At 42.8% G+C, this 27,413-nt stretch overlaps 1 protein-coding gene across 2 annotated transcripts in view; it reads left to right on the top strand.

Annotated features, from left to right (window-relative positions):
• The window catches only part of LOC140916571 (uricase), a 42,807-nt gene that overhangs the window by 3,118 nt on the left and 12,276 nt on the right, over positions 1–27,413 (top strand). Inside the window, exons 1-2 of one of the 2 annotated variants that reach the window (XM_073358230.2) lie at positions 24,444–24,568; positions 25,961–26,179. In XM_073358230.2, coding sequence (XP_073214331.1) covers positions 26,003–26,179 — 177 coding nt within the window. In that variant the 5' untranslated portion in view covers positions 24,444–24,568; positions 25,961–26,002. Of the gene's footprint in view, positions 1–24,443; positions 24,569–25,960; positions 26,180–27,413 lie in introns of those variants that run through there. The other variant, XM_073358229.2, reaches the window with a different exon arrangement.

The raw sequence follows: 27,413 nt of genomic DNA on the forward strand, positions 1-27,413 counted from the left end.
TGAGTTTTAGAGCACATCACAGGCAGTTCCCGGAGTATTCAACTCCTCTCAGTCTCCAAAGTTCAAATGTGGGACACATTGTAAGACAATGACCCGAAATGAGGGATGTGAAAAAAATCAAAGGAACATAAGAATCTCTAAACATTAAAGGACTTTTTAAAAACATATATAATGTTGTCTATCACCCCAGTGTCATGAGTCAACTTTTCTGATGTCACCAAATTACAGAAAGCAAGTTATCACCAGATCAGCTTGGGATGGAGGCCAATCTGGGTTTTAAAAGAGGGATGTCCCTTCTAATGAGTTGCATCACACTCCAGTGAAATTTCAGTACCGTAAAAGGTGTCCTACGCAACTTAATACAACACCTCCTTCTCTCTCACATCTCTGTTCACTTCTCCAATTCACAGCAGGTAGGAATATGAATTATGGTTGGACCTGTCCAGAGGTGAAAGTAAGTCAGCCCGGTCCGGTATACCGACAAGTGCCAGTATGCCGTGCCAGACTGGACCGGCTTCCCCGACTGCTACGGGGAGCCCTGGGCCCTTTAAACCTCCCACCCCCCGCCCACTACAGGGAGCCCTGGGCCCTTTAAAGCCTCCCTACCCCCCTACCCCCGCCCAGCCCCACAGCCGGAGCCCCGGGGCAGTGGCCACAGCCCCCAGGCCGTTTAAAGCACCCCCCCAAGCCCCACTGCTGGAGCCCCAGGGTAGCGGCGGCAGGGCTCCGGTGCTGATTTGAATGGCCAGGGGCTCCAGCCGCTATGGGGAGCCCCGGGCCCTTTAAAGCGCCCCCCCAAGACCCCAGGGCTCCCCTCAGTGGCTGGAGCCCCTGGGCCCTTTAAAGCACCACCCGAGCCCCTCTGCCGCAGCCCCGGGGTAGCAGCAGCAGGGCTCCAGCAGTGATTTAAAGGGCCCAGAGCTCCGTTGCGGTAGCGGCGGACAGAGCCTGGGGCCCTTTAAATCGCCCCGGGGCTCCAAGCTGCCTATGCAGCTGGTAGCTCTGGGGGTGATTTAAAGGGCCCAGGGCTCCCAGCCACAGCTGGAGCCCTGGGGCCTTTAAATCTTGATTTAAAGGGCCTGGGTATTTAAAGGCCACGCCTCTTCCAGTTGAGGCCATGCCCCCCTGCTCAGGACTCCAGAGTACCGGTAAGTCCTTTAAGTTACTTTCACCCCTGGACCTGTCACACACAAATTTGAATGGTCCTGGATTGCAGTGAAGACAATATTCCACTCTTATAAAGCTGCATTGTTTGAACATTGTTCCAGCTCTGCAAAGTGGTCAGTTGGATGGGAGCATGTACCTTACTTCTACTCATCTTTCAAGAGTCTCATAATTGTCCCCAAACATCTCATGTGCAAATCTTAGATCAACAAAATTGTAAAAACAATGAAGTAATACTGAAATCAACAGGGGTCACTGACACCACTTACACTGTACATTAACCTTTTGTCAATAGAAAGCTGGATAATTTTTTCCTTATGTTCATTTTTAACATTTTACTATTTCACTTTTAAAAAATAATTAACATATGAAATATACCTTGTACTATATACCTCAGATATTTAAATATAAGTATGGAAGGATCTTTACTCTTAAGTAAATGGATTAAAAAGCCTATGGAAAAATATACATGGAACAATGCAACCTATTTAAAATGGAAAGGATATAAAATTTAGCTCATCAATAGATCCCACTTTTTTGATGTCTTTGGTTGATCTGATAAGTTGTATGTTCTAAAAGGTTCTGAGGACCAATTGCTGAGAATCCGGAAGGACTGGTCTCTTAATCCATTCTGACCTTGAAGATACAGGTTACTTTGTCCAATATCTCAGTATAAAACCTAATGAATCTAATGTATAATCTGGGTATTTATAAAGTACGTAATCACTGTGGTATCCAAGGCATGACGTTCCAGTCTAGGATCACAGTACATTGAATGATCTCTGCTCTCTAATCCAGATTTTGCTGCACTTTTCCTTGTGTTTTTAACCCCCCCTCTTCTCTCTCTGTCATTTTCTGTCTGTATTTATGGAGTCGGTCTTTCTTTAGCCCTGTTGTTGTAGAAAGGATGTTGTGAAAAAGCAGGTCTTGCATCATGCTGTGAACACAGTTAGCCTTGGGCTCATACTGATTTCTAGTGCTGAGGCATCTCGCAGACTATGGTAGACAGCTGACAATGCTGTACCTCCAGCTCCTGCATATTTCACCATGGGCGCAGATGGTTTCATGTCTTTTAATGCAGTTAGGGGGCTGAGTAACCCAGGGAAGTATTTTTCTGAATACCTGAAAATAAAGGTATAACCATATCCATATAGTAGTTCATATAAATTAATATATGGGTGTAGGTGTTTCTGGGGATAATTATGGAGCATAGTAATGACTCCAGTGATGTGTTGCCAATATTTAAAGAAGGGGGTCCCTCAAAGTTGTTCTTCCTCTCCTTGTCTAAACTTTGGGAGCTAGAGGTGTGTATGCATGAAGAGAATAGAAGGGCCAAAGAATTTACTCATTTGTTTCTTCAAAAATAACCCCCTCTTCCTGTAACCACAACCAAGCTGAAAGGAATCACTAGTTGGTAGTGGAGTATAATGAGCAGAAGGTATATAATATAAGTTGATTTCACATTTCCTTGCTGTTGTGAGTTTGTGTCGGACATGTTGGGGCTGATCCTCAGCAGGTGTAAATTGTCATAGCATAGTTTACCCCAACTAAGGATCTGCCCTCTTGGGTCTGATTTGTACATCTTCTGCTCCGTTAGCAAGTAGCTTTAGTTGTTTTAATGTTCCCATTTTGTTTGAGTGGGATAGTACCACCCTGCCAGAACAGCCATGGGGATGTCTCCTGCAGACACACCTGAACACTGAGAAATGTGCTCCAGAGTTTCCAGAAACAGGATTAGGCAGCTAGCTCTCCCACATCTCTGGGCCATGGGTCTGAGGCATCAGCCTTCTTAGAGCAGCAGCCTCATCTCAACTGGAACCCCTTAGGGGTAGCACAGAAAAGACCCGACTGGATTTCTTCTCCAGCAACAGAACTTCACTCCAGGGCAGAGGATGAGGTGGACAGCAGAGGGAGAATAAAATTGGAATATTCTTTTTAATCACCAGAACAGCAGATATCATTGCATTCAGTGTTTAACTTCTTGACAACAGAGTGGAAGATTTAAAAAGAAAAATGTACACATATGTATTTTAAAAAGTGTAGGCATTTCAAATCTAGATGACTGAATATAACACGTACTAGATTTCTGAATCAATGAAGTGCAATATAAGTTTCACTCAGGTTGCCTGAGATCCCATCCTTTTAAAAGATCCATAGAGTTTCTTATTGATCATAGCACTCTTTAGGGAAATGAAGAGACTGGGATATCTATTCTTTCTTTATGTTTGCCTGTAGTATTTTGACAGTAGATACCTTTCATTTGTCATGAAAATACAATGAAAGCAAAAACTAATCAAAGCTGCTTCAAATCAAAGAGAACCAGAATTGCAATTGCACCTGTTTCTATACCCCAAAAATATGTGATACATAAACCAGGCATCCATATGATCATATTGCTGTAACACTTATCCTTCCTCACCCCATCTCCTCCCTACTGTTAGTCACCGTTACTCATTGTGTCACATCTAAAATGTAGACTCTAAGCTCCTTGGTGTAAGGGCTGTGTCTTTTTTGTCTTCTGTGAAGCATCTCTTACACTTTTGAGTGTGAATAATAAGATAATTAAGAATAAGAATTAAAATTTAACCTTTGAGTGTCTGGTTGTGAAGACTAACTTTTGGCCTGGAGGCCAGGATTATCAGACAACAGTTAAAGTGGTAGTTTGAGTCCTGGGATACTCCTGGCTATTGAACACCATGACACAGCATCGGACACAGGAGGTACAAGCTGTGCACAAAGTGATCAATTTGGTAAAGCAACTCCATCTGTGGACACCTAGGCAGAGTAGGTGTGTCTATGCAAATACGGTCCACTCCTGAAGTCGTTTCCCCACAGGTTGTCACTAGATGTCAGGGGAGAGCGCATTCAGACCCTGCTTACATTCTCCTCACAGCTGAGAATTTGTCATCCCGGCCAGTAGCACTCCATATTAGACCAGGTCCACTAGTTCTCCCCATAGGGTCTTAGGATGCCTACTATGGTTGTCACAAGCCTGCGAGCCAAGTGTATCAGTTCTTCATTAGCCATTTCAGAAACATCATAAGTCAGCCTGTTTACTGGCCTGATAATCCTGTCATACCTATTGAGAATGGGCATTGCTGGGGCAGGGGGGACAACTTTTTGGGCATGGGCCCATGGACCTCCTCTTCTAGTACTGGAGGGTTCAGAGCAGCAGGGGCACACTGTCCCCACTGTCCAACAACCTAGCTAGGTTATCTGATTCCTGCCTTTCTTCAAGGAGGTCTAGAAGCACTGATTGGGCAGACTTCTTACTTCAGGTTGGTCTCATTAGTGGCATGGATTTGCCAGCAACAGGCCTAAAGCTTCTGCCATGTGGTTTAGGAATGAAGAAGTGGAGCTCTCACTGAGTTCAGCAGATTGAGACCAGAATGTGTTCTCTTCATACTCAGTCTCAGATGCTTTGGGTAGTGGTGGGTTAGCTCCACGGGGCCCACTACCTGTGCTGGAAGATGGCTTCGGTCCAGCACCTTTTTGCCACCCAGATCCCATGTCATGGCCTATTTTGTAGGGGGTGCCTACTAATTCTTCCATTGGTAGTAAGAGGTTCCATGTACGGTCTTTATTTTCACTGGTCCCATCTCAGGTTTGATTTTGTAGACTGGCAGATCTCCCCGTTTTTTCACCCCTAGGTAAAGTAGTGCCTTCTGTCAAATAACTTGTGTTTGCCAGCAACTCCCAAATTTTGCAATAGAACTCTGTCTCCCTGTCTGGAGCTCCTGCAAACTCACCCTAGCATCATGCTGGTGCTTGTTACTATCTGTGTTCTTGCAGGCTGCAGACATAGTTAAACGATAAGCATCCCACAACTTATCTTAATTGGGAGACATACTGCTGATGCATCTCAGAGCTATCTCCATCCTCTGATACACCAAAGCACAGATCCATGGGTAATCTGGTTCTTGCCCAAACATCAGAAAATATGGTGTAACTCCCATAGCATCATTCTTTGTGGCACCAAAACTACAACATGCTGGCTCCAAGTTGTCTTCTGCTCTGGACAAAGTCCCCAGCATATTTAACAGAGTTTGATTAAACTGCTCTGGCTGAGGGTCACCTGTGGTGATATGGGGTTGTCCTGGACTTTTTAATTCTTGCCATCCTGAGCACCACCTTCAGAAAGTAACTTTCAAAATCCCATCACGAGTTGGAATGAACCTAAGCTGGAAGTTCATACACTGAAAAATATTTCTCCCACAACACTCAAGCAATGGTAGTGGCCTTCTGGTCATGTGTTGGATATGCCTGCACATACTGCATAAAATGGTTAGTCATTAATAAAATGTTCCCCATATTCTCTCTGCCTACTTCTAAAGGCAAGAAGTCAATGCATACCAGCTGGTTTGCTGCTGATAATATTCTCCAGATACACAGCTCTAATGGGCAGTTTTCCTTTGAATCCACCGAGCACTTGTCTTGCATTTCTTGTGAACATCCCAGGCCATCCAGGGGGTTGTAAGCATTGCAGCCAGCACTTCATGTTGTGATTCTCTGATGGGTCCAGATACCTCAGTTTTATATGTGCTGCCCTCTTGCCTTTTGCTGCCTCTTGTGGTTCGAATTCAGCAAGCTACCATGCTATGCATTATGGGGTGTTTCAAATCATGTCTCTTTATGCATATCATGATAACACACTAAGTGCAAACAAGAAGCAACAGAGGGCAGTTGGGATCATCCACTGCTCCCATTTATTCCTGGCCCCTCACTTATCCAGCAGTGACTCCCCCCTGTATCATGGTGCTTCTGTTACAATCTCCAGCTTCATCTGAAAGTTCAGTGAACTGCAGGTCAATTCATTCATCCCCTTTTCCCCATTAAACAGGCTCCAGAAATCAGTACTTCAAGAAAACCCCACAAATTCTCTGAGTTGCCTCTCTTGGCATTCTGTATACTTTGCAGTTCAGTTCTGGTTTCTGAGGATGAAAGGGGAAGGAAATCTTTGCCTACTGCTTGTGGTGGGTGAGCATTTGCTTTGCAATATCAGCTTCCTCTGCAGACATTTTCATGGGGGGGGGAAGGGGGAGAAATCAGTCATGTAGACTGAGTGCACATAGAGCAAGGCACAAAAATATTACTAGTGGTCACTGACCATACGCCAGTAATTGATACTGACAAGTCAGAAAAAAATTATAACCTTACAACAGGGATATGGTCTTGCACCAAACCCAAGATCTAAAAACAGCTGTACTTCTGAAATATGAATACAAATCTAGGTTAAAATTTTGCAAATGGCCCTTGTCTTTAAAATAAGCCAAACCAAAATTTCCAACCCAAAAACACACCTAGATTTGGCATGTTGAAAATCCAGATCCAAAGTAAATGGACTAGGCCCATCTCTACTGAAATTGCAAATGAAATGACACATAGTATATTTGCATTTCCCCATTTTTTTTCTCTAGCATATACAGAATATTTCTGCCTGCTACAGATACATATTGATGGAAGAGGAAGACCATAAACAGAACATTTAATTTGTGTTTTGAAAATGTATTTTATTCATTTACTTATTTGTTGCAGAAAAGTGAAATGCACTAGAATCACTTCTGAGCAATTGAGTAATTATGGTTTAAAGTAGGATTATTTCTAAAAAGTATAACTGTGTAAAAAAAGGCACCTTCTTTCTCCACAGATCTGTTTGCCTCCCAGTCTGTGTCCAGTCACATTTGTTAGCTCTAGGATCTGACCCAGTTCCCACTAAAGTTGATGGAAAGACTCCCACTGACTTCAGTGACTTCTCATTAACTTCACCTGAGCAGGCCTATCAACGGATACATTCACCACTGTATTCACCATATCCACTTTGATTGAATTGGCCTCGTTAGCACTAAAAAAAGTAATTTTCCCACTGTTGATATTCACCCCTTCTTGTCAACTGTTGAGAATGGACCACATTCACCCTAGCTGAATTGGCCTCATTAGCACTGACCCCCCCCCACTTGGTAAGGCAATTCCCATCTTTTCATATGCTATATATTTATACCTGTTTACTGTATTTTCCACTCCATGCATCTGATGAAGTGGGTTATATCCCACAAAAGCTTATGCCCAAATAAATTTTTTGGTCTGTAAGGTGCCACAAAGACTCCTCATTGTTTTCATTCACCACTGTGGCAACACATTGTGGCCTACCTGGGGATTAGCTCATGACCAGTCTGATGCTCCCCCTTTCAGTTACTCACTCCATGGTGAGTGTCTGTCTGTCTGTCTCTCTCTGGAGTCAGGTTACTCCCTCAGGGTGATTTTTATGGCTTAGCCCTCTGGCCAGGTAACTATAATTTTCCCCTTCAGGCACAGTATCAAAGTCTCCATGGATAACCGTCTCAGGTAGTCTTCCACTACACTTCTCAGACTATGCCACTTCCCCAGTGGCTGGTAGGGTAACACAGCCCACGCACTATTCCGGGTTCCAGCAAGGGACCCCTCTACCCAGCAATCTCAGTTTGCTCATTCCCAGACCTTGCTGCTGTTTCCCTGTGCTCCTTACTACTTCCCTTCCTATCTTCTGACTTACCTCTAGGTTACCCATGGAGATTCCTCTGCTCCCTATGGCTATTTTACCACTCTGGGGTTCTCGCCAGAGTCTGTATTTCAAGCCAGGATCTCAGGGCTTGCTCCCCTCTAGAAATCCCCCTTGTCTGTTACCAACTCTCCTCTCTAGGGAATGCCTGCAGAATTTTTCCCTACAGCCCTCTCTTACCACCAACTTCTACTCTATGTCTAGTCCAGCTCTTCCTACAGCTGGGCTTCATCAGCCAGCAAGCCTTAACAGCTCTCACTCTCCTCCAGGTGCAGCCTGTAACAGGGTTAATTGGCCCTATCTCTCTAACTGGACTTGTGTGCATAGGGACCTCATCAAAAGCCCCAGATGACAAAGATATAGAGTAGGATTTTTTTATTATTTTCCTATTTCTTAGTGTTTTTTTCACTCCTGTTAAGCCTGCAGAACCAAAATAACTTAAAGAGAGTGAGCTGGATTCTGTTCCTTCTTATATCTCATCAACAGCATTGTTTACTAAGCACCAACCAGTTACATCTGTGCAAACATACTGAAGGCAATGGGGTTGCACATGTGTCACTGAGGGCTCACTCTAGCAAGCAGAACCTTTATTACTGGTGAAAGGCCAGTGAAGGAAAGAACAATGCTTGACTCTCAGAGCCCCGATTGAGTTTTCTGTGCTGGAAGTTTAAAAACAATTTTTTTTACTTGTAAAAAGTTGAGCACTTTTATTGCAGAAATGATTCAGAGACAAACACAGAAGCTCACAATGCCATTTTTCAGAATAGAACTGCACCTGAAGGGGAATCTCTATAGTCTCTTTATGTAATGGGTGGGTACAGTGTTTGAGAACTGTGATTCATTCATATCCATCTTTAAGAGTTATTGCAGTTTTGGTAACGGAAAATCAAGTGTCAGATTGCATCATATTCAATACCTGATCCACTATAACTCCCAGATCCTTTCCAGCAGTACTACCACCTAGCCAGTCATTCCCCATTTTGTAGTTATGTATTTGATTTTTCCTTCCTAACATAAGTACTTCACCCTTATCTTTATTTAATTTCATCTTATTGAATACAGACAAATTCTCCAATTTGTCAAGGTCATTTTGAATTCTAATCCTGTCCTTCAAAGTGCTTGCAACCCTCCAAGCTTGACAATATTGAATAATACCAGACCCAGAACTGACCCCTGGCAGAACACCACTGGATATACCTGCCCAGTCTGAGATTGAACCATTGATAACTGTTGATAACCATTGATAACTCTTTTGAGTATCAGAGTGATAGCCGTGTTAGTCTGTATCAGCAAAAAGAACGAGGAATACTTGTGGCACCTTAGAGAGACTAACAAATTTATGTGAGCATAAGCTTTCATGGGCTAAAACCCACTTCATCAGATGCATGCAGTAGAAAATACAGTAGGAAGATAGATAGATATATACACAGAGAACATGAAAAAATGGGTGTTGCCATACCCACTATAACGAGAGTGATCAGTTGAGGTGAGCTATTATCAGCAAGAGAAATTATTACACTCTCACACTATCAGAGGCTCGTTCACCTGCACATCTATCAATGTGATATATGCCATCATGTGGCAGCAATGCCCCTCTGCCATGTACATTGGCCAAAAGAATAAATAGACACAAATCAGAAGTCAAGAGTTATAACATTCAAAAACCAGTAGAAGAACACTTCAACCTCCCTGGTCACTCGATTACAGACCTAAAAGTCACAATTCTTCAACAAAAAAATTTCAAAAACAGACTCCAGCGAGAAACTGCTGAATTGGAATTAATTTGCAAACTGGACACCATTAAATTAGGCTTGAATAAAGACTGGGAGTGGATGGGTCATTACACAAAGTAAAACTATTTTGTCATGCTTATTTTCCCCCCTACTGTTACTCACACCTTCTTGTCAACTGTTGGACATGGGCCATCCTGATTATCCCTACAAAAGGTTTTTTTACTCCTGCTGATAATAGTTCTCCCTAACTGATCACTCTCATTATAGTGGGTATGGCAACACCCATTTTTGCATGTTCTCTGTGTGTGTGTGTATATCTATATCTATCTATCTTCCTACTGTATTTTCCACTGCATACATCCGATGAAGTGGGTTTTAGCCCACAAAAGCTTATGCTCAAATAAATTTGTTAGTCTCTAAGGTGCCACAAATACTCCTTGTTCTTTTTCTTTTGAGTATGGTGTTTCAACCAGGTGTGCTCCCACTTTATAGTAATTTCATCTAGCCTGCATTTGCCTAGTTTGCTTATGAGAATATCCTGTGAGATTGTGTCAAGAGCCTTACTAAAATCAAGTTATATCACGTCTAATACTTTCTATCCACTATGCCAGTAACCCTATCAAAGAAGGAAATGAGATTGGTTTAGCATGACTGGTTCTTAGCAAATCCATGCTGGCTGTTCCTTTTCACCCTATTATCCTCTAGCTGCTCATAAATTGATGGTTTAATAATTTGTTCCAGTATGTTTCCAGGTATCAACGTTAGGCTGACTGATCTATAATTCCCAGGGTCCTCTTTGTTCCTGAGTTCTCCAAGATAATCACTAATGGCTCCGAGATTGCTTCAGCTAGTTCCTTACGTACCTTAGGATGAATATCATCAGGCCCTGCTGACTTGAATACATCTAATTTATCTAAATATTCTTTAACTTTTCTTTCCCTATTTTGGCTTGTGTTCCTTCCCCCTTTTTGTTAATATTAACCATGTTGAGCAGCTGGTCACCATTAACTTTTTTAGCAAAGAGTGAAGCAGAATAGGCATTAAACACCTCAGCCTTCATAATGTCATCAGTTATCAACTCTCCTTCCTGACTAAATAGAGGACCAACACTTTCCTTCATCTTTCTCTTGCTCCTAATGTATTTAAAGAACCTTTTCTTATTGCTTTTTTGTACCTTGCTAGGTGTAACTCATTTTTTGCCCCAGCCTTTCTGATTTTGTCCCTACATGCATGTGCTGTTCTTCTGTATTCTTCCTTAGCAATTTATCAATGTTTCCACTTTTTGTAGGATTCCTTTTTGATTTTCAGGTCTGGGTGGCAAGTGAACCACCAGCTCACGGAGGCTAGCTAGCCCTTGGCCCAGCCCCTTCTGCCCAAGGCCCCACCCCCACTGGAGCCCAAAGCCCCCCCTCCCCCATTATCAAGTTTTATGTTTTGGATATTTCTGTTATTTGTTCCCAAAAATGCCTTATTTACCTCCTCTAACCTGAACATAGGAAAAGATTAAAAATATAGCCAAGATTAACATTCAGTCTCTAACTCACTTCTTTGTGATCAGATACGGGGGGACAGTGACATTACACTCTGTAGATTATGGACAATTGTGAAGTTGCTTAGAACTAAAGGGCAAAGAACAATTGTGCTCAGAACAATAAGGAGGAAACTTTACATACTAGATTATACAGGTGGAAATAATAGTTATACACGTAAGGCTTAATTTTGACAGCCATACTTAGGTTGAGCTTGATTATTCACTTCCTTTCTTCTTGTATAGTAATTTATATGGGTGTAAAATGTGCATAAATTGCTACTGCTTTGATCGGATATGATTTTACAACCACTTTGCGCAAGTGTAAATGTTTATGCCAGATGTGAGGCAACGTAATATCAGGCCATCAAATAGTATGTTATTGTAGAAGTAGTCAAAGAGATTCCAATGAGAGTACTCACAGATTAAAATACTGCTCAGCATGAGTGAGGACAGCAGAATAGGAACCCTAGAGATAGTGTAATAATTTTAATTTTAAATATCTTTTCTATTGGCACTATATTATTTATATTATGGTAGTGCCTAGCGGCCCCAGTCCTGGACAAGGACCGCACTGTGCTAGGTGCTGTATAAACACAGAAAAAGACAGTCCCTGCCCCAAAGAGTTTACAATCTAATTCTTAGCAATATTTTAACTTTGTGAAAGGTTTGACTTGAACACAGAAGGCACCCAAATTCATGGGGGATTCTTGTTCTAGCCAAGCCTGCAGACAATCTGCTCTGCTCCATGAACTTTTGTAGACCTATGTTGGTGCAGATCAGTCAATGCATTCCTCCTTTTATTAAAATAAATCTCAATCAGGTCACATTATGCTTATGAAAACGTATTAGGGCTCTGGCACTGGTTTCATTTCATTTACATTTTAGAAGGTTTAAGTAAATGTGTTAACAACTGATAATGAAATAAGTCTTGCCTTGGATTTATAAGCTTCATAAAGTTGGCTTAATGTTTGCCCCAGGGCACTCTGTCATGTTGATCAGGAATTTACTCAATTGCCAAGCTTGCATCAAAGAATCCATGTACATGTACTCTAGCCCAGACCCAGGGCTTTCTTTTCTTATATACTTTGGTAACTTATAAAGAAGAAACCTGCAACAATGAAGGATAACTAGAAATTATAAATCATCCTATTGGGATGGATAAGCCAACATCCCCTTTTGCTATGTGCCAAATGAGAGCTTTGAGTCAGCAGGGCCTCCCGCAGAGAGAACTGTATCCATGAAAATAAACTTCAACTGAAAACATTTTAAAGTATGTACTAAAAATAATAAAAATATATAAAACAGAAACATATCCACAGCGTGAGTCAGTGTTCTGTTATGGCCATTGTGGATGGCAGCCCTACGCAGATTTGCTCCAGAGGAAACATAAATCTTAGGCAACTCTCAGCCCTAGTGTAAGTGCTTGCAATTCTATTGAAGTTAACAAAATTAAATCCACTTACATTAGGTCTGACTTTGGCTCTTAGTATTCTAGACACCCTGAAGCACGTCCATTGCTATTTAGAATAGTTTGCAGGGCAATTCTATGCTGAAAAATGACACTGTCTTATTAAACAGTTCTGCTGTCTGTGTCACATCTAGTGACAGAAAGTAATTTTTATTGTTTTTTACATCTGTTACCTCTTCAGACCTAACAGAGCTAGGAGAGAATGAGCTAGATTCTGTTCCTCCTTGTACTTCATCAACAGAATTGTTTAGTAAATTTCAATCAGTTACACCTATAAAAATGTGCAGAAAGCAATGGGGGTTTCACAGATGTCACTTGGAGTCTAATTTGCCCTGCAGAGCCTTTGTTATGCCTGGAGATTCATGAAAAAGTCCCAGCTTGAGTCTGAGATCCCAGATTGAATTTCCAAGTGTAGGAGCCAGGAGATACATGTTTTTACCAACAAATTGAGCATATTTGATAACGAAATAAGAGACAAAAAACAGGGAATTCAGGGTTGCCCTTATTACAGTGTTACTTTTCAAAACAGATTTGTACTTTAACAAACTGTAGCATGCTGTGTATTTACAGACTGTTACCACAGTTTAATCTTCTTCAAACTGTAGAGTATTCTGTATAGTCAGCAGTAGTTCAATTGACATGGATATCCCTGGTGAAATAAACAGCTCCATCGAATACAAGTTTCCCTAAATACATGCTCTAGACTACTTTGAGTGCTTCATTGCAGTCAGCTACTCATTAATTATTCACAAAAAGAAAAGGAGTACTTGTGGCACCTTAGAGACTAACCAATTTAGTTGAGCATGAGCTTTCGTGAGCTACAGCTCACTTCATCGGATGCATACCGTGGAAACAGCAGAAGACATTATATACACACAGAGACCATGAAACAATACCTCCTCCCACCCCACTGTCCTGCTGGTAATAGCTTATCTAAAGTGATCATCAAGTTGGGCCATTTCCAGCACAAATCCAGGTTTTCTCACCCTCCGCCCCCCCCCCCCAAACTCACTCTCCTGCTGGTAATAGCCCATCCAAAGTGACCACTCTCTTCACAATGTGTATGATAATCAAGGTGGGCCATTTCCTGCACAAATCCAGGTTCTCTCACCCCCTCACCCCCCTCCAAAAACCACACACACAAACTCACTCTCCTGCTGGTAATAGCTTATCCAAAGTGACCACTCTCCCTACAATGTGCATGATAATCAAGGTCGCTATCTTACAACAAAAAAACTTCAAATCCAGACTCCAGCGAGAAACTGCTGAATTGGAATTCATTTGCAAATTGGATACTATTAATTTAGGCTTAAATAGAGACTGGGAGTGGCTAAGTCATTATGCAAGGTAGCCTATTTCCCCTTGTTTTTTCCTTCCCCCCCCCGCCCCGACGTTCTGGTTAAACTTGGATTTAAACTTGGAGAGTGGTCAGTTTGGATGAGCTATTGCCAGCAGGAGAGTGAGTTTGTGTGTGTGTGTTTCGGGTGGGGGGTGGGGTGAGAAAGCCTGGATTTGTGCTGGAAATGGCCCACCTTGATTACCATGCACATTGTAGGGAGAGTGGTCCCTTTGGATGAGCTATTACCAGCAGGAGAGTGAGTTTGTGTGTGTATGGGGCTGGGGGGGGGGGTGAGAAAACCTGGATTTGTGCTGGAAATGGCCCACCTTGATTACCATGCACATTGCAGGGAGAGTGGTCACTTTGGATGAGCTATTACCAGCAGGAGAGTGAGTTTGTGTGTGTATGGGGGTGGGGGCATGAGAAAGCCTGGATTTGTGCTGGAAATGGCCCACCTTGATTACCATGCACATTGTAGGGAGAGTGGTCACTTTGGATAAGCTATTACCAGCAGGAGAGTGAGTTTGTGTGTGTGGTTTTTGGAGGGGGGTGAGGGAGTGAGAGAACCTGGATTTGTGCTGGAAATGGCCCAACTTGATGATCACTTTAGATAAGCTATTACCAGCAGGACAGTGGGGTGGGAGGAGGTATTGTTTCATGGTCTCTGTGTGTATATAATGTCTTCTGCAGTTTCCACGGTATACATCCGATGAAGTGAGCTGTAGCTCAAGAAAGCTCATGCTCAACTAAATTGGTTAGTCTCTAAGGTGCCACAAGTACTCCTTTTCTTTTTGCGAATACAGACTAACACGGCTGTTACTCTGAAACCTGTCATTAATTATTGTTATTATTTATCTATATTACTGTAGACTCCAAAGCATCCACATAGAAAGAGGCCTGATTATTCTAGATGTAGTACAAGCATACAGAGGAAACAGTCCCTGCTCCAGTGAGTTGACCATCTAAGTAAAAAAATGATAGAACAAGTGGGTGTGGCAGACAAACAGAAGAGGGGGCGGGGGCAGGGGAAAGGAATTAAATTATCAGAGCTGAATGGCTGCTTTAGTTTTTAGCTCTGTGTTGAAGCTGGCACAATCAGCAGATATCACCACTTCCTAGCCCCCCACAAATCCCCTCAAATCCCAAATTCATGGGGGCTTCTTGTTCTAGCCAAACCTGCAGACAATCTGCTCTGCTCCATGAACTGTTGTAGACCTGTGCTGGTGCTTTCCTACTGGTTTTTGAATGTTACAATTCTTGATGTCTGAAGCAACTACTCACCAGCAACTACACACCGCACAACAAAAACACTAACCCAGGAACCAATCCCTGCAACAAACCCCGTTGCCAACTCTGTTCACATATCTATTCAGGGGACACTATCATAGGATCTAATCACATCAGCCACACCATCAGGGGCTCATTCACCTGCACATGTACCAATGTGATATATGCCATCATGTGCCAGCAATGCTCCTCTGCCATGTACATTGGCCAAACTGGACAGTCTCTACGCAAAAGAATAAATGGACACAAATCAGATGTCAAGAATTGTAACATTCAAAAACCAGTAGGAGAACACTTCAGTCTCCCTGGTCACTCAATAACGGACCTAAAAGTGGCAATTCTTCAACAAAAAAACTTCAGAAACAGACTCCAATGTGAAACTGCAGAACTGGAATTAATTTGCAAACTGGACACCATCACATTAGGCCTGAATAAAGACTGGGAGTGGTTTGGTCATTACAAAACCTAAACTTAATTTCCCCCATACTAATTTTCCTCTGCCATCACCCACACCTTCTTGTCAACTGTTTGAAATGGGCCACTCTCATTACCACCACAAAAGTTATTTTTCCTGCCTTGGTATCCTACTGTTAATTGAATTGTCTCGTTAGACTGACCTCACACTTGGTAAGGCAACTCCCATCTTTTCATGTATTTATACCTGCTCCTGTATTTTCCACTCCATGCGTCTGATGAAGTGGGTTCTAGCCCACGAAAGCCTATGCCCAAATAAATTTGTTAGTCTCTAAGGTGCCACAAGGACTCCTTGTTGTTTTTACTGATACAGACTAACACGGCTACCTCTTTGAAACAGTTTGAATAGATGTTGAAAAATGAAGGCAATGAGGAATGTTTCATTTATAATGAAACCTCAGTGCTGTAAGGTGCTAATTGCCCTTCACTGCCAATTGCTTCCATGCAGTGTACTTGTAGCTGTGCCGGTACTAGGATAGCAGAGAGACAAGGTGGCTAACGTAGTATCTTTTATTGGACCTACTTCTGTTGGTGTTGATTAAATGGTCCCTTACAATATGTGCGAGCTACTTATGCTAAACAATCTGTTCCACCTTGCATTTTGCTGCTGGGAGTTCATTTCCCAGACCTGAAAAAGAGCTCTGTGTGGCTCAAAAGCTGGTCTCTCTCAGCAACAGAAGTTGGTCCAATAAAAGATATTACTTCACCCGCATTGTCTCTCTAACGGCTTCCATGTGACAGGGTGGTGAGAACAGTGGCTTGAAATATTGTACTGAAACTTTTTTTTTTTTCAACAAAAAGTGTTCTTTTGATAAAATGGTAATTTTTGTGAGAAAATTTCAGTTTTCACCAATTTTTTTCTGGTTTTCGTAAAAAAATCTAACCCCTGAAAACCAGATCTTTTTATTTATGTATACATTTTGGGTTTTTGGGGGTTTGCTTTATTATTTTTTGACCACTGGGACCTTCAGTTTTCTGACAAAAAACTAAAAAGCCTCCATGAAAATTTCCGACATAACCACACGTTTTCATTTTTGTTGAATTGTTTCATGGCAATAAACATACATTGCTGAACAGCTGCAGTGCTGAGCAGCTTCAACAGCCTTTGGGCCTAATCTCACAAACCTCTGAGTGTCTGCTGTGAAGTGTTAAACACCTTCCACTGCCATCAAAGTGATTGACTCTACTTATGGTAGTAAATGCTACTGCTCTTTTTACAGGATTGGGCCCTTATACACACAAGTCAAGAACAGAAAGTCTTCAGGTTTTCTGTGCCACTCTAATTCACTTAAACTACTTATTTTTTATTTAAAAGTCTTCTTTTCAAACTCATTTCACTGAGGACTAACCACAGATATAGTATGTAATTTTGCATTTTGATAATTTTTTCAGCCACACATGCATAAAAAAGTGTTACATTTCCTTTTTAAAGATAACACCCCCCAACTGTTTGGGTAACTTTGAAAGGTGGAATAGTTTTTTTTAAAAAATCACCCTTGGCCTGATTTGGTCCAAGCGTGGAAAATGTTAGCCTCAAAAGATAATTTTTGGGTAAGTCCTGGGTGGGTTGTTATAATGAAAGTTACCTTGCACCTTCACACTAATCTTTCTTTACTACACTATGGATTTCAAAGTGTATCCATTTATCAAGCCTCCATCCTTGCTCCATTCAAATCATACTTAGACCCACTTCTGTAGTGTCACAAAATCCCTCCCACCGTTTCCCACATTTTTTGGAGCAGGAGATGTTTGTATGACTAACTTGAGTAATCATATCCTCATATATTAGTAACATCAGTCTTTGCTGACCATCTCCTTTCCTGGTGTATGTTATAGCCTTACTTGTGTGACAGATCTACCACTTAGAATGTAGGGTCTTTGGAGTGGGGACCTGTCATTTACATCTTTTTGGTGAAGTATTCACCCAACTGTGGACACTTTGAAATAATAACTAATAATAATTATAATACATTCTTTTAAATACTTAGTTGGGTTGTTACTAGAAACCTCAGCACTTACTGAAAGTCAGAAACATATTTTTAAAGGTAACGGGGGAAAAATGCCAACCAGAAAAAAAATGAATCAAGTTAATGTGTAGAAGGAAACCAATGCAGAAGAAATAAGTGGGTTCCAGGGAGTTAGCAGCTTTGAAATGATGCAAGAGCCTACTGCTTCTGCTTATATTTTGTTGTTTTACAAATATGGGGAGAGGTTTAAAAGGATTTTGACACCTTTTGGCTTGTTGAATTCATGAATTTTCAGGGGCAAGCCAGAAAATATTAGTGCAGATCTGAGCCAATGGGGTGACTTGGCTCTCCAGTGTGAGGGACAAACTGTGATCTCATCTACAGGGAAACAAATCCAGAGCCACTCCAGGAAATTCTGTGTAGTCATGTGTCAGACAGGAATATATTAATGCGAAATAGGTGCCTTTTAGTTTGGTCTAGCAGTTACAGCACAGCACTTTAGTGTGTCACTTTTGTTGTGTCATTTCTTTCCACTGCTTTCCTCTCTAGGCTTCTGGACCCAGATAAGGTAAAAAGAAAAATAAACCAAACTGTCAGCCCCAACTGGGCTCAACATGTAGCCCTGTTCTCTCAGGGGGACTTCTCTGGCACATTTGTCAGGAGCCTTCCAGGTAGTCTTCCTCCATAGCCTCTCCCTTCTGAGCTGGTGTCATAAATATAAAGGGAAGGGTAACCACCTTTCTCTATACAGTGCTGTATACAGTGCTCAACATCCTGTTACCTGTAAAGGGTTAAGAAGAAAACTTCTTCTTAACCTGGCTGGCACCTGACCCAAAGGACCAATAAGGAAACAAGATACTTTCAAAGCTTGGGGGCTGGGGTGGAAAGGCTTTTGTTTGTGCTCTTTGTTTAAGTGTTTGTTCTCTCTTGGGACTGAGAGAGGCCAGACAGAAATCCATCTTCTCCAACCCATCCTCATCCAAGTCTCCAATATTGCAACCAGTATAGGTAAGCCAGGCAAGGCGGATTAGTTTATCTTTCGTTTTATGTGAATTTTCCCTGTGTTAAGAGGGAGGTTTATTCCTGTTTTCTGTAACTTTAAGGTTTTGCCCAGAGGGGGATCCTCTGTGTTTTGAATCTGAATACCCTGTAAAGTATTTTCCATCCTAATTTTACAGAGGTGATTCTTTTACCTTTTCTTTAATTAAAATTCTTCTTTTAAGAACCTGATTGATTTTTCATTGTTCTTAAGATCCAAGGGTTTGGGTCTGTGTTCACCTGTACAAATTGGTGAGGATTATTATCAAGCCTTCTCCAGGAAAGGGGGTGTAGGGCTTGGGGGGATATTTTGGGGAAAGACATCTCCAAGTGGTCTCTTTCCCTGTTCTTTGTTTAAAATGCTTGGTGGCGGCAGTATACTGTTCAAGGACAAGGCAAAGTTTGTACCTTGGGGAAGTTTTTAACGTAAGTTGGTAAGAATAAGCTTAGGGGGTCTTTCATGCAGGTCCCCACATCTGTACCCTCGAGTTCAGAGTGGGGAAGGAACATTGACATGGTGGCAGAGCGGCGGGATCATTTTGAACCAGAGATCATTTTGAACCAAAAGCACAGACCCAAAGAGGGTTTTTTTAAGCTGAGAGCAGGTAGAGGGTTTTCTGTCTGCCTGGAGATAGAGGTGTTAGGTTTTTTTACAAAGGGATTTTTCTTTTTGAGCTGGAGTTTTCTCTACCTAAAGGCAGGGTAGTTAACCTCCTGCAGGGAAATTCACAAGTTTTTTTTTTTTTCCTAACTCTCGGGTATAGCTAGAGTGAAGCACAAGAAAGCAGGAAAATGACTACCAGTGAAGCAGCTAATAAACTAGAGCTGGCCAGATTCGAAGCTGAAGAGAAACAAAAAGAGCATGATAGACAGATGGCCTTAAGGCGCTTGGATATGGAGGCAGAAAAAGCCAGGGTGGAGGCAGAGGAAGCTGCCCACAAGAGAGATATGGAGGAGAAAGAAAAAGAGAGGAAGCATGCACTGGAGATGGAGAAGGCAAGGGCTCAGCAGAATATACCAATCAACCCTAGCAATCCTGCTCCAGGTATCACTTCCCATCCCAGAAAGTTCCCCACCTGCAAGGCAGGTGATGATACTGAGGCCTTCTTAGAAAACTTTGAAAGGGCCTGCCTTGAGTACAGCATTTCTACAGACCAGTACATGGTAGAGCTCAGGCCGCAGCTTAGTGGACCCTTAGCAGACGTGGCGGCCTAAGAAACACATGAACAGTTATGAACATTTTAAAACCCAGGCGAGAGTCAGAATGGGGCTAACACCCGAGCATTCCTGTCGGTGGTTCAGAGCCCTAAGGTGGAAACCAGATGTGTCATTTACCCGACATGCCTACTACATTGTGAAATATTGGGATGCTTGGATATCAGGAGCAAGTGTTAAATCTCCAGAAGAGTTGCCCTTCCTAATGCAAATGGAGCAGTTCTCAGAGGGTGTTCCTGAGGAAATTGAATGGTACTTCCTAGATGGGAAGCCCAAAACTGTAATCGAGGCAGGGGAGATTGGAGCCAAATGGGTGGAGGTGGCAGAAAGAAAAAAAACTAGGAGCAGTTGGGGCAAATATCAGAAGGGGCAACCCGAAACAAAACCCTATCACCGGGGGCAACCCAAGGACCCACCTACATCCCAAGGAAAACCTCAGACACCTTATCATCCCACCACACCATTCTCCAGCAACTCACCTCGCCCTAGTGACCAATCAACTGGGTGATGTTTTAAATGTAATGAGCTAGGGCATGTGAAGGCCACCTTCCCCAAGAACCCCAACAGATTACAGTTCATTGCACCAGGGTCACACCAAAGGTCCTCAGGCCCAGATGCCTCCCAGATACTCTTAGAGCGAAGGGAAACTGAGTGTAGGCGGGAAGAAGGTTACAGCATGGAGGGACACTGGAGCGCAGGTGTCAGCTATCCATCCATCCTTAGTGGACCCCAACTTAATCAACCCAGAGGCCCAAGTGACGATTCAACCCTTCAAGTCCAACTCTTTCGATTTGCCTACAGCCAAGTCGCCTGTCCAGTACAAGGGCTGGTCAGGAATGTGGACTTTTGCAGTCTATGATGATTATCCCATTCCCATGCTGCTGGGGGAAGACTTGGCCAACCAGGTAAAGCTGGCCAAGAGGGTGGGTATGGTCACCCACAGCCAGACTAAGCAAGCTTCCACACCTATCCCTGTTTCTGAGCCTTCCAGCAGGGCCCCGTCTGTGTTACCAGAGACCCAGGTGGAGGTGGTGGTGGTGGAACTGGATCCCCTGCCAACGACTGCAACGTCCGTAGTGGATCCAGTCCCAGAGACCCAGCCAAAGCCAGTCTCTGAACCGAAACTGGCGAAGCAACCAGCACCAGAACCATTGACAGCACTGAGTCCAGTGCTTGCAACCCCGTCTACAGCTCCAACACCAGAGGGCACCACTGAGCCTGCATTGGCAGCAGCAGCAAATGACCCTACACAAGAGGCTCAGCCAGAGCCTGAAATACCCCATAGTGCACCAGTGGAGAGCGGTTCACCACCAACGGAAACAGCCCCATCACTTGCATCGCTTCCAGAGGGACCAAGCCCAAGTCCACAATCCATTGAGGAACTGATGTCTTCAGCATTATGGGAACAGTTCCAGGCCGAACAGGAAGCAGATGAAAGCCTCCAGAGAGCTTGGACCGAGGCATGGAGCAACCCACTGCCTCTCAACTCTTCTAATTGATCCTGGTTTGTTGTAGAAAGAGGACTTTTATACAAGGAAACTCTTTCTGGTGGACACCTGGAAAACTGGCATCCTCAGAGACAGTTGGTAGTTCCAACTAAGTACCAGGGAAAGCTCTTGAGCTTAGCCCATGATCATCCTAGTGGCCATCCTGGGGTGAACAGGACCAAAGACCATTTGCGGCGATCATTCCACTGGGAGGGAATGGGCAAGGATGTTTCTGCCTATGTCCAATCTTGCAAGGTATGCCAAAGAGTGGGAAAACACCAAGACCAGGTCAAAGCCCCTCTCCATCATTGAGGTTCCATTTCAGTGAGTAGCTGTGGATATTCTGGGTCCTTTTCCGAAAAAGACACCCAGAGGAAAGCAGTTCATACTGACTTTCATGGATTTTGCCACCCGATGGCCAGAAGCAGTAGCTCTAAGCAACAACAGGGCTAAAAGTGTGTGCCAGGCACTAACAGACATTTTTGCCAGAGTAGGTTGGTCCTCCAACATCCTTACAGATGCAGGAACTAATTTCCTGGCAGGAACTATGGAAAGCCTTTTGGAAGCTCATGGGATAAATCATTTGGTTGCCACCCCTTACCACCATCAAACAAATGGCATGGTGGAGAAGTTTAATGGAACTTTGGGGGCCATGATACTTAAATTCATAAACAAGCACTCTAATAATTAGTACCTAGTGTTGCAGCAGTTGCTCTTTGCCTACAGAGCTGTACCACATCCCAGGTTAGGGTTTTCACCATTTGAACTTGTATATGGTCACGAGGTTAAGGGCCCATTACAGTTGGTGAAGCAGCAATGGGAGGGGTTTACACCTTCTCCAAGAACTAACATTCTGGACTTTGTAACCAACCTACAAAACACCCTCTGAACCTCTTTAGCCCTTGCTAAAGAAAACCTAAAAGATGCTCAAAAAGAGCAAAAAGTCTGGTATGATAAACATGCCAGAGAGTGGTCCTTCAAAGTAGGGGACCAGGTCATGGTCTTAAAGGCGCTCCAGGCCCATAAAATGGAAGTGTCGTGGGAAGGGCCATTCACGGTCCAAGAGCGCCTGGGAGCTGTTAATTATCCCATAGCATTCCCCACCTCAGTCCAAAAGCCTAAGGTGTACCATATTAATTCTCTAAAGCCCTTTTATTCCAGAGAATTAAAGGTTTGTCAGTTTACAGCTTAGGGAGGAGATGACGCTGAGTGGCCTGAAGGTGTCTACTACGAAGGGAAAAGTGATGGTGGCGTGGAAGAGGTGAACCTCTCCATGACCCTTGGGCGTATGCAGCGACAGCAGATCAAGGAGCTGTGCACTAGCTATGTGCCAGTGTTCTCAGCCACCCCAGGACTGACTGAATGGGCATACCACTCCATTGACACAGGTAATGCTCACCCAATTAGAGCCCAACCTTCCCAGGTGTCTCCTCAAGCTAAAACTGCTATAGAACGGGAGATCCAGGATATGCTACAGGTGGGTGTAATCCGCCCCCCACCCCCGCCCCTGGACTGCATGGGCATCTCCAGTGGTTCTAGTTCCCAAACCAGATAGGGAGATACGTTTTTGCGTGGACTACTGTAAGCTAAATGCTGTAACTCGCTCAGACAACTACCCAATGCCACGCACAGATGAACTATTGGAGAAACTGGGACAGGCCCAGTTCATCTCTACCTTGGACTTAACCAAGGGGTACTGGCAGGTACTGCTAGATGAATCCTCCAAGGAAAGGTCAGCCTTCGTCACACATGTCACGGGTCACTTGCTGGAGGATTCTCTGCACTTTGAAGTCTTTAAACCATGATTTGAGGACTTCAATAGCTCAGATATAGGTGAGAGGTTTATCGCAGGAGTGGGTGGGTGAGATTCTGTGGCCTGCATTGTGCAGGAGGTCAGACTAGATGATCACAATGGTCCCTTCTGACCTTAATATCTATGAATCTGTGTTGGGCTGTATGAATTTCATGTGCCCCCTTTCGGGCTGCAGAATGCACCCGCCACCTTCCAAAAACTTGTAGATGGTCTCCTAGTGGGATTGGGAGAATATGCAGTCGCCTACCTTGATGATGTGGCCATATTTTTGGATTCCTGGGCAGAACACCTAGAACATCTACAAAAAGTCTTCGAGCGCATAAGGGCGGCAGGACTAACGGTTAAGGCTAAGAAGTGTCAAATAGGTCTAAACAGAGTGATTCACCTTGGACACCAAGTGGGTCAAGGAACGATCAATCCCCTACAGGCCAAAGTGGATGCTATCCAAAAGTGGCCTGTCCCAAAGTCAAAGAAACAGGTCCAATCCTTCTTAGGCCTGGCCGGATATTACAGGCGATTTGTACCGCAATACAGCCAAATCGACACCCCACTGACTAACCTAACCAAAAAGAAACAGCCAAATGCAGTTCAGTGGACTGAAGAGTGTCAGAAGTCCTTTAACCAGCTTAAAGCAACACTCATGTCTGCCGCTGTGCTAAGGGCCCCAGACTTTGACAAACCATTCCTAGTAACCACAGATGCGTCCGAGTATGGTGTGGGAGCAGTCTTAATGCAGGAAGGACCAAATCAAGAGCTCCATCCTGTTGTGTTTCTCAGCAAGAAGCTGTCTGAGAGGGAAAGCCACTGGCCAATCAGTGAAAAGGAATGTTACGCCATTGTCTACGCTCGGGAAAAGCTATGCCCATACGTTTGGGGAATGGCGTTTCCACCTGCAAACCGACCATGCTGCGCTACAGTGGCTTCATACTGCCAAGGGAAATAACAAAAAACTTATTCGGTAGAGTTTAGCTCTCCAAGATTTTGATTTCGAAATACAACACATTTCAGGAGCTTCTAACAAAGTGGCTGATGCACTCTCCCGTGAAAGTTTCCCAGAATCAACTGGTCCAAATCATCCTTAAGATGTGGGAAATATTGTTAGTTTTTATACAGTTAGTACTATATTTAGAGATGAATGTGTCTTATTAACTCTGTTTTATCCTAGAGCTCCAGGAAGAAATCATAGCCAGTTTTTCACCCTATCTGTGATTTGGGGGGGCGTGTCATAAATATAAAGGGAAGTGTAACCACCTTTCTGTATACAGTGCTATAAAATCCCTCCTGGCCAGAGGCAACATCCTGTTACCTGTAAAGGGTTAAGAAGCTCAGCTAACCTGACCCAAAGGACCAATAAGGGAACAAGATACTTTCAAATCTTGGAGGGGTGGGGTGGAAAGGCTTTTGTTTGTGCTCTTTGTTTAAGTGTTTGTTCTCTCTTGGGACTGAGAGAGGCCAGACAGAAATCCATCTTCTCCAACCCATCCTCATCCAAGTCTCCAATATTGCAACCAGTATAGGTAAGCCAGGCAAGGTAGTTTAGTTTATCTTTTGTTTTATGTGAATTTTCCCTATGTTAAGAGGGAGGTTTATTCCTGTTTTCTATAACTTTAAGGTTTTGCCCAGAGGGGGATCCTCTGTGTTTTGAATCTGAATACCCTGTAAAGTATTTTCCATCCTGATTTTACAGAGGTGATTCTTTTACCTTTTCCTTAATTAAAATTCTTCTTTTAAGAACCTGATTGATTTTTCATTGTTCTTAAGATCCAAGGGTTTGGGTCTGTGTTCACCTGTACAAATTGGTGAGGATTATTATCAAGCCTTCTCCAGGAAAGGGGGTGGAGGTTTCAGGGGGATATTTTGGGGAAGACGTCTCCAAGTGGTCTCTTTCCCTGTTCTTTGTTTAAAACGCTTGGTGGTGGCAGTATACTGTTCAAGGACAAGGCAAAGTTTGTACCTTGGGGAAGTTTTTAACGTAAGTTGGTAAGAATAAGCTTAGGGGGTCTTTCATGTGTGTCCCCACATCTGTACCCTATAGTTCAGAGTGGGGAAGGAACCCTGACAGCTGGGTTTTCTCCCTTTTCAACCCTGTCTCCAGTTGGAGCATGCAAGGCTGGAGGGGCAGGGCTCAGTACCATCCTTTAACCCCTTCCAGGACAGGGTGCGGTTCGTATATTCCATCACAGTCTGATTATTTCCTTATTCTCCCCCATTTGTTGTATTAATTGGTTGTCTCTTCTCTTATACTTAGATTGTAAGCTCTTTGGGGCAGGGGCTGTCTTTTTTTAAATGTGTTTGCACAGTGCCTAGTACAGTGTGGTCCCGTTCTATGATTGGGGTCCCTGGGCCCTACCACAATAGTAGTAGTAGTAGTAATAAAATAAATTAAAATAAAATAATAATTAATAATGGGCCTCATTCTGCAATGTTGTAATTCCCATTTTATGGTGGTGTAACTCCATTGATTTCAGCCTAGCACTGATTTCAGTGGAGTCACAGCCAATATATATATGAGGAGTAACATAGTGGTACATCAGGCCTAATATCCGTAGTGGTATGTTATATCTCCCTGTGTCAAATAGAACATTTGTTCCACACTATAGACAGATTACCTGGGGTGTTTGTACAGTGCCCAATGCAACAAAGCCCACAATAGATGAGGTCTTTAGGCACTACTGCAATATAAATGTTAAATACACTAATAATAGTATCTTCTTAAAATGTTTCCTTTCTTCCTGCCAAGATTTCACACCATCACCATTACTTATTTTAATTATCATAGGTAACCACAGAAATAAAAATATCACCATTTATTGATAAGGAAACAGGTCTTTGATCCAGCTAAGCCAGACTCTGGTTCCATTGTAACTGGGATCTCCCCTGAGTAGAAAATGCATGTGTTCTTATTGCAGAATGAAGATCTGGAAATCTTAAATTCTGAGTATGGAAAGAACATGATCAAGCTTCTTCGCATTAGAAGAGATGGCAAGAAACACTGCATTAAAGAAGTGGAAGCTTGTGTACATCTTAGACTGGATTCTGTCAATGAATACTCGCAGGGAGACAATTCTGCTGTTATCCCTACTGACACCATGAAGAACACCGTCATTGCTTTGGCAAAATGCAACGGGGTATTCTTTTAAACTCTTCTACTTAGTATTGTACTGATTGGTGTTTGTGATGTTGTCTTGGAATTTACTTGGAAGTAGCCATTGTACTTACTTTTCTGTTGTCATCATATATCAAACCATCCTCCTTCCTCTTTCATTGTCCTGTCCTGTCCCCTTCCAAAACTCATCCAGTTCCAGAAGCTCTTTTCTAGGCAAAAGGTGAAGAGAGTTTGGGTGAGATCAAAATGCCTACTCTCTTTCATTTGTTTTTCTTCTTCTGTCTGCTTTCCAGTTTGGCACTAAGGTTCCCTTCAAGATTTTGAACCGGGTCTTTTCTTTTTCCAGTACTAATTCTTCATACAGAAAATAGACTCTCTCATCTGGTATTTGGTGCACAAATGTGAATAATCTATATTTTATATATTGAAGACATTTTTAGGCTTGGCTGACCTCTCTTATCATGAATGTTTTTTGTATTTGATCAGGCCAGATCCCCTGTGTCTGATACCCCTGAACTTCGGAAAAGTATGAATCCAATTCTGAATATGAATATTGGAATTTGGACCCCTCTTTAGTTTTCGGACAGACTTTTATCTGATAAAGCCAGCACTGTTTTCACCCCTGTCTTCGGGTACCTTGGACAGCTGGTGCACTCTTTAATAAAATAATAAATAATAACAACAAAAATAATACCTAGCTCTTATACAGTGCTTTCCATCAGTCGATCTCAAAGTGCTTTTCAAAGAAGGTAAGTATCACTATCCTCAGTTTAGTTTCATCAGCTAGTCTTTTAATGTCCTAATTCTAAATAGCCTAATTATGTCACACTGTGTACCAAATTCTCAGTCTAATTAATTAAACCCCATCTTTAGCTTTTATCCTTGTTCAGTTCTTATTATTGAATCAGAGCACTCACCCAGAGTGTTTTGACATTTTATCTTCTAAGGGTCAGGTTCTAGTAGTGACTAGACTTCAATCCAGTGATTCTAGCTTGCTCTGTCCTTTCCTTGGTGTGAGTCCTACTTTACGTAAGGACTAAGGGATCTCTGACAAAACATGACTTTTTAGCTCCTATTGCAATTTAGAATGCATTGTGCTCAGGCGTTAGACAGACATTGTCTTTATAAACCCAGAATTGAATGGCATCCATATTGGCCACAAAACCCATTTTTATCACAACATTTACAGTGATCTGGACCTGTATGCCAATATACATTACGTAACTGGTGCCCTCTAAGATGTTATTTGTTTTCTT

Source organism: Lepidochelys kempii, chromosome 8 (assembly GCF_965140285.1).
Source record: "Lepidochelys kempii isolate rLepKem1 chromosome 8, rLepKem1.hap1, whole genome shotgun sequence".
Classification (NCBI taxonomy): Eukaryota; Metazoa; Chordata; order Testudines; family Cheloniidae; genus Lepidochelys; species Lepidochelys kempii.